Below are 14998 nucleotides of genomic sequence, written 5' to 3' on the forward strand. Positions count from 1 at the left end.
AATGGTTTATGAGTTATGCTCCGGAAACGAAACATGACGGACGGACGTACGGACGGAGCCCATTTCTATATCCCCCGCCAACTTTGTTGGGCGGGAAATAAAAACAATTTCAGTGCCAGGAAACAACTGGACACAGTTACGGCAGCTGTTCAAAAGGAAGTAACCAATCTCTTTGTATCGGGTCCCTGGGATGCACCCCCATTCAGGGTGTTCAGAGTGAGCCCCCTTGGGATTGCTGAAGGAAAATACAGCAAGAAGAAAAGACTTATCTTGGACTTATCAGCCCCCCACAATTCTGAAGAGCCCAGCATCAATCAGCTAATAGACAAAGACCTGTGCTCTCTCACATATATGTAACCATAGATAAGGCTATCGATACTATCAAACTGTGTGGTCAGGGGTCTTGGTTATGTAAAATAGACATATCTGACGCCTTTAAGCAAATACCCATTCACCCTGACTTTTGGAAATACTTTGGCTTCAAGTGGAACAATCAGTACTATTTCTACACACGATGTAGATTTGTATATTCAACTTGCTTTCTCAGGCACTAGAGTGGACAGCTGAGAATAGGTACGGCATCAAAAACATTCTGTGGTTATTGGATGATTTTCTTACCACAGACACTCCAGACTATGATGCTGACAGGACCATGGCTCTTCTATCTTTCATTTTCAATTGATGTCGCATACCCCTAGCACACCATAAAACAGTTGGACCCATACACGAACTGGAACACCTTGGTATTATCCTGAACACAGTTAAAATGGAAGCACGTCTACCACAGAACAAGATAGAGCGTATTTGTGAATTAATTCAAACATTCCTGGGAAAGACTACATGTAAAAAGAGGGAGCTCTTGTCACTGTTAGGACATCTCAACTTCGCCTGTAAAGTGATCATTCCCGGTCGATCCTTTGTGTCTAACTTGATCGCACTTTCAAAAAAAGTATTGGAACTGTACCATTCCATTCACATTAGCAAGGAATGTAAGAAAGACTTAGAAATGTGGAAACTATTTCTTTCTTACTGGAATGGAGTATCCTTCTTCCTTGATCGTCATACTACCAGTCAAGCCCACCTACAGTTGTACACTGACTCATCAGCAGCAGGGTTTGGGTGTATCTATGGAACACAATGGTTTGCCGAAACTTGGCCCTCTGATCTCCCTTTAACTCACACCACAGGCCTGTCTATGTAATTCCTTGAATTGTACCCCATTGTGGTAGCAGCCATCTTATGGCAGCATCTTGCTGCCATGGAAAACGTAAAAAAATAAAACAAAACAAAAGGCACCAGTTCAGCATGTACCTGATAAACCTGCAAAGTTTGATGAAAAAATATTGAACGGTTTATGAGTTATGCTCCGGAAACGAACCCTACCCTCGCAGAATCTAAGTCCACCTTGTTGCCATGGAAACGTAACAAATAAAAATTTCTAAATAGCAAAAGGCACCAGTTCAGCATGTACATGACAGACCTGCAAAGTTTGAGGGAAAAATATTGAATGGTTTATGAGTTATGCTCCGGAAACGAAACATGACGGACGGACGGACGGACGGAGCCCATTTCTATATCCCCCGCCAACTTTGTTGGGCGGGAAATAAAAACAATTTCAGTGCCAGGAAACAACTGGACACAGTTACGGCAGCTGTTCAAAAGGAAGTAACCAATCTCTTTGTATCGGGTCCCTGGGATGCACCCCCATTCAGGGTGTTCAGAGTGAGCCCCCTTGGGATTGCTGAAGGAAAATACAGCAAGAAGAAAAGACTTATCTTGGACTTATCAGCCCCCCACAATTCTGAAGAGCCCAGCATCAATCAGCTAATAGACAAAGACCTGTGCTCTCTCACATATATGTAACCATAGATAAGGCTATCGATACTATCAAACTGTGTGGTCAGGGGTCTTGGTTATGTAAAATAGACATATCTGACGCCTTTAAGCAAATACCCATTCACCCTGACTTTTGGAAATACTTTGGCTTCAAGTGGAACAATCAGTACTATTTCTACACACGATGTAGATTTGTATATTCAACTTGCTTTCTCAGGCACTAGAGTGGACAGCTGAGAATAGGTACGGCATCAAAAACATTCTGTGGTTATTGGATGATTTTCTTACCACAGACACTCCAGACTATGATGCTGACAGGACCATGGCTCTTCTATCTTTCATTTTCAATTGATGTCGCATACCCCTAGCACACCATAAAACAGTTGGACCCATACACGAACTGGAACACCTTGGTATTATCCTGAACACAGTTAAAATGGAAGCACGTCTACCACAGAACAAGATAGAGCGTATTTGTGAATTAATTCAAACATTCCTGGGAAAGACTACATGTAAAAAGAGGGAGCTCTTGTCACTGTTAGGACATCTCAACTTCGCCTGTAAAGTGATCATTCCCGGTCGATCCTTTGTGTCTAACTTGATCGCACTTTCAAAAAAAGTATTGGAACTGTACCATTCCATTCACATTAGCAAGGAATGTAAGAAAGACTTAGAAATGTGGAAACTATTTCTTTCTTACTGGAATGGAGTATCCTTCTTCCTTGATCGTCATACTACCAGTCAAGCCCACCTACAGTTGTACACTGACTCATCAGCAGCAGGGTTTGGGTGTATCTATGGAACACAATGGTTTGCCGAAACTTGGCCCTCTGATCTCCCTTTAACTCACACCACAGGCCTGTCTATGTAATTCCTTGAATTGTACCCCATTGTGGTAGCAGCCATCTTATGGCGGCATGAATGGACGTGCAAACGCATTCTATTTCATTGTGACAACCTTTCTACAGTTGGCATTATACAGAAAGGACGTTCCAAATGTACTAAGATTATGAAACTCATGCATAGACTAACATGGTGTGCTGCTACACATAACTTCGTTATGCTTGCCCAACACGTACCTGGAGCGAATACCGGTAACTGTATTGCTGACTCTCTCTCCCAGTTGCAGGTCAACAGACTCAGGAAGCTGACACCATATGCAGACAAGGAATGACATCCCTGCCCACCCAACAACCAAGTACTCTGGGACTAAGGACAAGTCTTAATATGTTGTGGGAGGCAGCAGTTAGCCACCGGACAAGAGCTACATACACAACAGGATTTCAGGCGTTTATTCACTTCCTGACCATGTTTCAGTTATTCATACCAGCTGAAAAGGGGCTACCTCAACTAAATGAAGATTTGCTCATGCAATTTGTGGGTTATTGTTTCGATATTCTCTATCTGAAGTACTCTACAGTGAAACCCTACATAGCAGGTCTCAGATATGAATACATGTCCAAGACTGTGCATTGTGTGTTCGACCGATCCGTCGTCTGTCATACCAGTAGACTTCAAACTATACTAAAGGGATACAAGAAGTTGCAATCATTTCCCACTTTTTTAGCAAGGCTTCCAATAACGTACGACATTCTCAGGAATATGGTAGTTACATTGAGGAAAGGAGTTTTTGGACCTTACAATGACCTGAGGATGGAAAGTATGTGTACTATTGCATTTTTTGGATTCATGAGATGTAGTGAATTCACTTGTGCAATTAGCTTTAATCCAGCTGTCAACATGTGCTTGGCTGATATCACACTAGATCACAGTGTTCCGTGTGCAAAAATGACGTTGAAAGTGTCAAAAACTGATCCTTTTTGTAAAGGTGTTGTGATCACCCTCTGTAGTACAGGTACACTCGCTTGCCCATATATGCCTTCAAATATTGGATACATGTGCGCAGGAAGGACGGTGCTTCGCCAGCTCATCCTCTGTTCGACAATTCGGACAGGCAACATATCACCAGAACTAGATTTCTAGGCTACCTACGTAGTATTCTCTGCAGAATTGGTATCAATGGTGACTTGCACAACACACATAGCTTCCGTCGTGGAGCTGCTTCTTCCTGCAGTGCTGCTCAGATAGAGGAGCACCTCATCCAAACCCTCGGACGATGGAAATCGGACTGTTTTCTCCGATATATTGATGTATCATACTCCACACTGCAATCAGCTCAAAGAGCTATGTGCATTTTATAATTCACTTCAGTATACCCTTTTGGGAGAACATTCATTCAGTATTAACATTCATTCTCTTGGGCCTCAAAACATTCTCCCACAGGAGAAACTGTTTTGCCCCCCCCCCCCAAAAAAAAATTCCTTAAGTACTCGGGGTGCTAAGGGTAACCCTAGGACACATCCGGCATGTTACTACTTAGTCCCAGGGTCAGTGGCAATCAATCCTTCTAACTGCCCAATCCTGTATATACGTTAATAAAAACACATATTTTTCACATATTCTTTGTTATATGGTAATTTATTATTTTAGTTTGCGCAGGAACAAAAAAGTTTACGCTAGTCATATCGACAGGTATCATTACCTACGTAGTCACATGCGTACTTCTGTGTCTATTATACCCTGTTATTTTCTCACCATAATTACACTCTCACTAGCAAGTACATGCTTATGTCTTACATTTCCCGATAGCAAATGCATTTATACCTTTCTTTGGATTCAAGTGGCAACAGCAGTACTACTTTTACAAACGGCTGGCCTTCGGACGTCGTTCAAGCCCAAAATTGTTTGACACTCTGTCAGAAGCTTTATGCTGGATACTGCATCATAACTATGGCATTCAACACATTCTCCATCTCCTGGATGATTTCCTTACTAAAGACTCCCCTGAAGCCGATGCCCAACAAACCATGACGAACCTGCGTAAACTGTTCCAAGAGATGTCCATCCCAATAGCCGAGCACAAGACAATGGGACCTGCCACAACCTTGGAATACCTGGGCATTAATCTGGATACCAACACCATGACAGCTAGCCTACCACAAGATAAGCTGGACAGGATATCAGCCTTACTTCACGAGTTCTCCCAGAAGAGAAAATGTACAAAGAGAGAACTCTTATCTTTATTGGGACACTTAAGCTATGCCTGTAAGGTCATCATTCCCGGCAGATCTTTCATTTCTCACCTGTTGGATATAGCCAAATCAGTGAAGAAACTGCATCACCAGCTACATTTGTCTACAGCGTGCCAACAAGATCTCCACATGTGGCATGTCTTTCTACAACAGTGGAATGGCGTGTCCCTATTCCATGATGCTTACGCTACCTCCAATCAGGACATGGACTTGTTTACCGATGCCTCTACTTCGTTCGGATTCTGCGGATACTTTCAAGGAGCGTGGTTCTCAGAGAAGTGGCCAGACAACCTACTCACAGAATTAAGCGTTGAACATGCTCTCACCTTCCTCGAACTGTATCCCATCGTAATAGCATCCGTACTTTGGGGACATAGTTGGACTCGGTTAAGAGTATTATTCCATTGCGACAACCAAGCCACTGTACACATCGTTCGCAAAGGGAGATCTAAATGCCGAAAAGTCATGTCTCTTGTGTATACCCTAACATGGACGGCAGCAAAAGGCAATTTCATAGTATTAGCTAAGCACATCCCTGGGGCGCACAATACTTTACCCGATGCTCTTTCTCGCAGCTGGACCTGTTCCACTCCCTACCTCGGGCAGCACAGATCAAACCCATACCATCCCCTCCAGCCTCTCAAATCATGTGGAATTGACAAGGCACCTGGACACATTATGGTCAGCAGCCCTTGCCCCACGAACAAAGGATACCTATGCTACTGGTGTTCAGTGCTACATCAACTTCATGATTAGTGTGAATTTGCTATCTAGGACATGTCCAGGACTCCCACCGCTACACAAAAGCTGCGTTCAGTTTTTCCTCGCCCACTGCTTCAGCAGGCTCAAGTTATCCTATACTACTGTTAAAACTTACCTGGCGGGCATCAGATATACTTACCTACAAGCAGGAATACCAACATTCTTCGACTCTGCCGACTCGGGCGCCAACACACGTATTCAAACTCTTCTGCGTGGATACAAGAAACTACAAGCCCCACCAAAAAGCAAGAGACTACCCATCACTTACAATATTCTTTGTCAAATTATCACTCTGCTGAAGAACAGCTTTCTGAGTCCTTTTAATGACTTAATCATGATTACTATGTGTACCGTTGCCTTCTTCGGCTTCCTCAGGTGCGGCGAATTCACCTGTTCAGACAGTTTTGATGCAGATGTCAATTTATGTGTCCAAGATGTCATATGGGATTATAACAGTAACAGATGTATCCTCACATTGAAAACTTCAAAACTGACCCTTTCCGACTAGGAGTGGCCATCTCCCTGTTTGCCACAAACAAGCCAGCTTGTTCGGTTCGAAGCCTCTCACAACTGATCCTCATAAGACACAAGTGTGGGGCTCAGGCCCACGATCCCCTCTTTGTGGACAGCCGTTTCCATGCTATTACGAGGACTACATTTCTTGAGCTCCAAATCTTATTCAGGACATTCATTCGGGATTGGCGCAGCTACCACCGCTGCACAAGTGAGAATGGAGGACCATCTCATCAAAACCCTGGGAAGGTGGAGTTCAGACTGCTTCACCAGGTACATTCGAACCCCGGAAGATACCTTGAGACAAGCACAGATCTCCTTGTGTAACGTATAATGTTTAACCAACAGAGTGCAATCTGCATAGTAACTTACCCCATCTTATGTGACGTTCAGGTTTGTGACTCCAGTGCAGTGTGACTTGTGCTATTTATGTTGCAATCTGTGACTCCGTGGTGCGCAACTCAATCCTATTGTATCTCATACAATGGGACATAAACTGTACTCTTGCGTAGTAGTGGTGCTGGATAACTACAGACTCGGATAGTAGCCATGCCGTGCACATGACTACTGCCACATACTGTGCAGTGTCCAAATGTGCATTCTGACTTTGACACTTGGTTTTAACTGTGATTCGAGGCTATCATGGAACTTCGCATGGAGCCAGTGGCTGTGGTTACAATGTACTCAGTGTGAGGACTCCTGTCCTGGTTCACATGTACTGCCTTATTTAGGTCAAGGATGCCATACCATTGTCGTTTAGTAGCCAACAGCGTTTAGTTCAAGCATACTTAGGTGTAACATGCATCACTGCCACTAGAATGTTGGTAACTTTCACATTTTTTTACGTTTTTCTCCTTACATCTTACATATATATCCCTACTATTCATTGGGGGCTCTCAGTTGCCAACCTCCTTTGGGCCTTCAGCTCATTCAGTGCTTTTAATCGCCAGTACGGAAGCACAAAATGAGCTGACTAGCCCCCATTTCATACAGCAGGACACTATCTACATGGGCTTCCCGATCTTACACCAGGAACCGTCCATAGGGATGTCTGGGTCCACGACCCCAGGGCAACTAATCCCACCATTAGGTCCTTGCCGTCCTAACCACTGATCCACGACCTACAGGTTACTCCCCTTGCCGTCTAACCGCGGGTCTACGACCTACAGGTTATCCTTCACCTCTAACATACCCAGGGTTGGCGACCCTCCGGCAACCGAAGTAGCCCCCTCAATTCTCCAAAGATGTTGTAAATAAACATATTTTACCTACATCATGTTTTGATGTTTCTGCACAAAGTCATGTTTGCATAAATGTACATAATTTTATTACGAGTTTATGCAATAACGACATTGCCTACCGGCTCGTATAGGCTATCTCCATTCATAACATCCATAACTCTTCAATCCACAACTTCTTCCGTGTACCATGCTGGTTTTCTACATAGCATTTACACAGGTCTCCACTGTGTATATTTTCATTACCATGCTCTCTGAGGCTACCTTACCCCAGTCCACAGGTACGGAGTAACTACACGTGTCCAGCACGGCAATTAATATGGCCCATTCTATATATATTGTGCATCTGCGTAACAGTAGTATATACTATATATATATATGCCGTAGGAAATAATTAACATTATGCAAATAACAATTAATCTATCGAACATAATACCCACAGTGCCTCGGGTAATTGACCCACAATGTATTTCGGGAGGCATGTCTTTTATTCGCCATATTGAAAGTTCCCGCGCATGAATTATTTGTTTACCCACCCACCTCCCTTTGAACAATCATCTGCATGTCATCTTTATTACTATCTGACCATAGTTTGCCTATGTACTTGCCTCCCATCCATACCTTTGGGGACTGATTGCTGATTTGGGCCTCAAAACATTCTCCCACAGGAGAAACTGTTTTGGACCCCCAAAAAATTCTGGCGTGCTAAGGGTAACCCTAGTAACCCTAGGACACATCATCATATTTTACGTCATATATTTAAAGATGAATTGCCATAAAAGCAAACGACATAACATGCATTTTGTCTGTGATTATCGTCCAAATATATCCTTTGATACATTCTACATAGTGTCTAATTTTCATTGATATGAGAATTATTTTTGTAAGATCCGTATTTTTTTTTACCATTGTTTTTGACATTTTCCCGTAAGTTTAAGATACCTATTAACTTTGTTTCAGTTAGGAGGCTTCTATCACATATAGCGCTGAAGAAAACCACATAATTTGACAATGATTTATATTTGTTATCTACTGTAGATTTTGTCTATATTAATCATGACTACATTTAATCTATTTTTTATTTTATGCTGTGTAAATATTAATTACGAGCTATATGATCTGGGCCTAAACACAATCATAATAATGTAAATATTAATTACGAGCTATATGATCTGGGCCTAAACACAATAATAACAAGATAGAAGTGAGCAAAGCTCACATACCCCCGTTATCCCCGCTGGTCAACAACACATAGTAAATAGTTTGTTAATTAATGAAATATTATATATTTCTAACTGATTTTAACTCCAATGTTTTAAAAACTAAGATTGAGTTCCAGTGAGAACTGACCCCTCCAAATCTCCCATGTTACCATTGTTCACCATGAGGAAGTAGATCACCATGAACACCTTTGAATAAAAATTTGATTGAGGAGTTACATAAGAATAATTATCAAAAGGACCAAAAATTGTTGATATAAAAACACATAAAAAATGAAACAATATCATATAAGAAAATCAATAGGGTGCATAGTTAAAAAGATATAGGCCGTACAACACCCACCCTAAAAGTTTCAGTTTCTTAATGTTTCCATGGAAACGGCAAAAATTAAAAAGTTCAGAATCTTCAAACTAGCAAAAGGCACAAGTACTCTTAGCGGTAAATGTGTGTAGCAAGTTTGGTGAAGCTAGGGTACTAGTTTGTTTTTCATTGATCAGATATAAATATAAAACCATGATGAAACAGTTTAGAAAACTACAAACGTAACTACAGGTTACGATATACCAGTATATATCTGGTACCATGCTTGTTGAAGCTATATTGTTTACCCTGAAATACCTAATTATTTGTATGCTGAAATATCAAACTAATCGGGTAATATTAAATAACGATTGTAAAATTACAATCGCCCTCTTTGCTTTGGAATTTAACAGTAGCCTCCCTTTGAAAAAACAGCTCCAGCAAACACCATTATCGCTGCTAGCCCCAAACTGGCATTAACCAATAACATTTGATTATTTCCGAAGGGTATTGGCGGACACACCGAAAATTCATTTAACAACGCTCGTAGTTTAATGTGTATTTTTTATTCATTGGAACTTTTAGCATGATAAAGTAGGAGCAAATTTACATGAAATAGAGACATTTTTTTCTAGGTAATAGAAAAACATTTACACCAGCCGGTGACCATGCATTTTTGCAAGTAAATCTAACCTGGATATATTTTTTATATGATATGAAGATAATCTGGAGATATATCTTGTGAACATCGGGAATAAGGTGATCTGTTACAAGTGTCTTCCTTGCGTCTGGATGAATTTTATTTACACTTCCAGTTCCTGTGCAATTTACCGGATCGTAGTTTTCTGTGGTATTCGTAGTATATTTGGTATATTTGTTTATTTATGATAGTTATACAATTGTAGCATAAAATGAGATATATTAACTGATTTTTAAAACAAATAGAATAAACTATAAAATACTTTTGACATCGGATTGGCTTTTTCTTCACACGACCTCGAAAACCCCGGATATTATGTAATATTGTTTACGTGGTCACCAGAATGGTCAGTTGTGAATGTCTGCACATCTACTGCTCCCGTGCAGCGGTTCCAGGAGGTTAACAGCAGGGTGTCGGGGTGTATCAGTTACAAGCCAGACCGTAGCGCTGATGGTTAGTGATAAACTGTTGGGGAAGGCCGTCCCTCTATTATATGGTCTCTGGTAGTAAGGTAGCCTTGTTACTATTTTAACTAATTAGTTTATTACGATATTTACATGATAAGAATATAATATTAGTTATGTTTTATACCTTAATATTTTATACCTCAAACATTCATTCCATAGCTCTGTAACATTCAGTAAGCTTACTCTCAGTCTAACTTCCACTAATTGTCACACTGCATGCTTTTGACTTACAGCACTCTTTGCCCCAGCACGCCCCGGCCCAGTCTATTGTCTTGTTGATAGGCCAAGCTGGCCATAGCTACAGCAATGTTTAGCTGTTGAATTTTACAAAATCAGTTGCTACTGTCACCTCAGAAGGAAAGACCACATACTCTTATCATGTGAGGATTTGGATATGTGAAGGAATTCATTCATACTTAAGGTTAGTTGATTATTTATTTTATGATGTATATATGGATGGTTTCTAATTATTGAGATTAGAAATAATAAATATTGTAGAATGCATTCTTAATTTGATTTATTAGAAACATAATGCATCTTGTATATATTTATAGTTCTTGATGAACTCACAGTTCAGTGAGTTATTATTATCTGTATAAGACAGTATTAAACATGAAACCTAAATATATATATAAACTAAATATTATAAACCCCTCTGTACAGTAATGGAAAGTAAATGTATGTCTGTATGCTTGCTGTATATTGGTAAGTGCAGGTGTATAAGTGTTGTATGTCTGATATGAGTGGGGTACAATGTGTGAAGCCCATTTCTTATGTCCCCTGCCGTGATATTGCTGGAATATTGCTGAAAGCGGCGTAAAACCGTACTCACTCACTGATATGAGTGGCTGTTGTACTATATATTTTTATACACTATTTTACCATAGGATATCACTTGCATATAGTATTCTGCATTTGTATGTCTTTATTATGCAGATTTGTCAGTGGCAACGTTCACCATGCAATCATTGTTACCGGTATGACCAGTACAGGTTTCACCTATCTGGTATGTAATGTCATCTTAGATATTGTATAAATATTCTATCTTTCATTATTTGTAGTTCTTACCAAAGTTACATACAGTATGTTCAATATCACTTTATTGTCATATTAATATATTTTGTATCTGTGTATTGATGTATTGTACGGATACGTCTGATGTATTGTGTAATGTAAAGTAAGTGTTTTTCATTTAATGGAAGTGATATTTTAGAAATTTAAAGAGTAACTATAACGGATTGTATTTATTTATTTCTATGTTATATTTGCTTATGTTGTACTTTAATTGTTTCAGGCTGAATTAAATATGTACGTACAATCATACCTACCAATAAAATAAACGTCATTTGCCTCACCCCCCCCCCCCCACAGCTGTTTGTGATTATTTGGTCAGTAGATTGCCTACTCTACTATCAGCAAACACCACAATGGTTATGTTTTTTGTGTGAAAGGGCATATTAATATGCTATATACCTGCTTTTAATTTTATTTTGACCAACCAGAATCAAGCATTCTTCTTTGCCATGGTAGAATTACTGTTTGAAGAGATTTTAAATATTCTACCTGGAAATATTCATATCATGATCAATTGATCTAATAAAGTTTGATTGGAGGTAGGATTCCACTGAGATGAGGTGAATGTTCACTTGGACCTGTGGACCAGATGATTAGAAACTCAAAATTAGCAGGAGCAGGTTGCTCTATTTTGAGAATGTTAACAAACACACAGACAACAACTGAGTTTGTAAGGTCAAATACCTGTGAATTGCCTGGAGAAACTTTCTTTGATGTGACCTCACACGACTGCCATTCACTTTTTTCACCAATTTGGTGTATTTGTAAATTAACCAAGTTTCACGAAGTACATTGGCTGCAGCATTCTTTAGCTATAAAAGACAGTAAACAAAATAATCAATTAGCATATCAACTGTATGATGCAATAGATACATGGAGAACAATTCGAGGCAAGAAGGCGTTGCTCACCAGGTACATTCTAAGTAAGATAACATAGTGCCACAGCAGTGTAGCTCACCTGGATATATAGTCAACAGTTTAACAGGCAAGAAAGACTACCACTTAACAAAGAATGCCAGCATTGATATTAGATATTTTCTGCATAAATACTGAAGACTAAGACTTAACTCAAACATCTAATGTGACAGGGGATAAAAAGAGGTACAAGATCATAGTTGAGTCAGGAACAGACAATACAGTGATTGATATTATATGCAACAATCCACCGGGGCACACTGACTCGTCATCAACCAACTCACCAAGCAGGACCACCCAATCCACTGAGTCACCTCTCACAACCAGTGTCAGCTGCAAGGGATCCTACTAATTTGGAATCCGCTTGGGTTCCTAATTTATTACTTCTTATGACAAGCAATGAGATTGTGAGTCATCATTAGTGTCACTGCTAGTGTCATTTGTGGTTGCACAGATCTTGACCTTAAACAACTGCACCCTAAGCCTGATATGTACGAAGTTATTGTTGGGGGTCACAGCTGGTCATGTTGTCAAAAACCAGACTTTGCTGTGTAGAACTGCATCCCTTAGGCATGCCAGAAAAGTATGTATGTGGGTTTGAATCCCAGATTCACCTTGATTATTGTCTTTAGGTTTGTCATCACCATGCATACCTTTGACTTCCTTCATACTGTCAAAGTGGAAAACCTTTGAGACCTACATCACTTCGGGCTTTCCTCCCACATTAAGCTGACACGTCGCAATATAACGGGAATACTGTTAAAAGCAGCATTAAACCCAACTCACTCACTCACACTGACTAAATGTGTTGGCCATCAAAAACAATCAATTTGTGCAGAAGTTATCAGCAGGGGGAAAAAACACCAATTTAGCTAATTAAGAAGGGATATATGAAAGAGTCTTACCCTCTTTGTAAGCTGAGTATCCATCATGAAATTATGAACATGTTTCTCTGCTCTGCTCAGTTCAAGCTTTCTTGCAATGACAGCAACAACAAGTGCTGTGCATCCAGCACCCTGGAAGAGAAGAATAGTCTGGTATAACTCTTTGATAACATGAAAGAGATCATTGTAATATAGAATAGGGCCACAGGATCTGTAGCTCACCAGAATTAGGAAGAAAAAATATAAGAAACTTCAAATATCCACACCACCTTTCCAAATTCATGCAATGGACAGGAAAGAAACAATTATTTTCGCATCAATGCCTACAAAAACCTTGAATTTTCTTTTAGCCATTATTAATCAAACAAAGTTTCATCTTTCTGCACCTTGCAGCTCTTGGAAATTAGATTTGAGAGTCCCAATCAGTGCAGATCCCTCATTGGTGTAGGTCCCTTGCCCTTGCACCCACTGACACAGCAATGAGTATTCTGCCTTTGACCGGCAAAGTTTAACTGAAACACAAATCAGCCAAAATGCTGACCTGTTGTCCTTGCACAACTTGCTCAAACTTGTTCAACTGTTTTTTCCTTTACCAAACCCTTACTGCCATGGTTGCCATGCAATACATTCACCACATTAGGTCTGAACTTACAACCAATTTTAGATTGAATAATTACCCCAAGCAGGAGAAATGATCTGCAATTGCTGTTCCTTTCGTCTTGCTTTCTCCAATGATCAAGATGTCATTGGTTACTTGAATGATCCATGTAAGTCTTGAAGTGCCTAGTCTACACACAACTGAACAATTTCAGGTGCTAAATGATAACTGCAGCCAAAGTTTCAAACATATTGAGGTAACATTTTGAGTCTGGCTTCTTATATATCAGGAAGGATGATACTGGTTTGTGAACACCTGGTGTCATCACTTATATTCATATAATTTTTGCCACTATTCTGCCTTTTATGCCCAATGGAATGTGTTTCATCAGATAATCAAGATTGGTTATTCTCTGGCATCAACGTTTTATATTCCATCACCTGGAGAGGGAATGACTCCTCTTCAGAGTCTGTATGAGTGGCTCCAGGCCGATGCATGTATACTGATCTGATGGCTCATTCATAATCGCATGCCTGGAGACACAGACAGTCGGAGTATCTGCAGGTGTTATTCATTATTCCAGTCTCTCAAGTTCCCACTTCAAGTCTTTTTTCATAGGATGAGGAATTTTCCCAAGGTGTTGCTTCACAGGTGCAAAATAACAATAAATTTCCAGTGTTTATATCGCTTGAAATACACCAAAATCTTCACAAAATTGAAGACTAGAGTAGTTTAGGGAATGACAGTTCTAGCTCACTTCCACTGGAGCAACCCCTTAACTGCTACTACAGAGGGAAATATTTATGCAAACACCAGGGTGCGATTCAATGATCGTCATGAGACTACGCTAAATTGTAATGAAAAGTGCTCTAGCTCACCACCACCTGAACCATTGCTGAACCCTATCAATGCTTATATATGATATAATTTTTTATGGGAAATGACAATTCTTGCTCACTTCCACTGGAGCTAGATTTACCCCCCTATACTGCTACTACAGAGGAATTTTTTATGCAAAAGGGACAATGCAATTAAATGATCGTCATGACTCATATTAAAAGAAACATCAATATTAATTAATAATGGACAAAATTTACTATAGCCCGCAAGGATATTGGAAAGGTATAGGAGCAATACAAAAATTAGCCACTGCGGCTAAGGTACCTAAAGATGTGGCCAAGGATTGGTTAAAGAAACAAGCAATGTGGCAAATATACTTACCAGCCCCGTGTTATCTACCGAGGAAGAAGTTTGATATTTTTACAACAAATGAAGTTCATCAGGCTGACCTCTTGTTTCTTCCCCATGATAAGGTAAGACGCAAAACGTATAAATACGCTTTAACAGTAGTGGATGTGGCTAGTCGGTACAAAGAGGCTGAACCATTAACCTCAAAAG

General features: G+C 40.1%; 1 protein-coding gene across 4 annotated transcripts in view; it reads right to left on the reverse strand.

The window, feature by feature from the left end:
- LOC139478144 (small conductance calcium-activated potassium channel protein-like) overlaps positions 1–14998 on the reverse strand; it is a 456162-nt gene that overhangs the window by 194896 nt on the left and 246268 nt on the right. For all 4 annotated transcript variants that reach the window (XM_071260503.1, XM_071260487.1, XM_071260495.1 and 1 more), the window contains 2 exons: positions 13024–13134; positions 11888–12015 (listed from right to left, as the gene is read on the reverse strand). In XM_071260503.1, coding sequence (XP_071116604.1) covers positions 11888–12015; positions 13024–13134 — 239 coding nt within the window. The remainder of the gene's footprint in view (positions 1–11887; positions 12016–13023; positions 13135–14998) is intronic.

The sequence above is a fragment of the Haliotis cracherodii genome, unplaced genomic scaffold, assembly GCF_022045235.1.
Source record: "Haliotis cracherodii isolate W230 unplaced genomic scaffold, xgHalCrac1.p SCAF_1, whole genome shotgun sequence".
NCBI lineage: Eukaryota > Metazoa > Mollusca > Gastropoda > Lepetellida > Haliotidae > Haliotis > Haliotis cracherodii.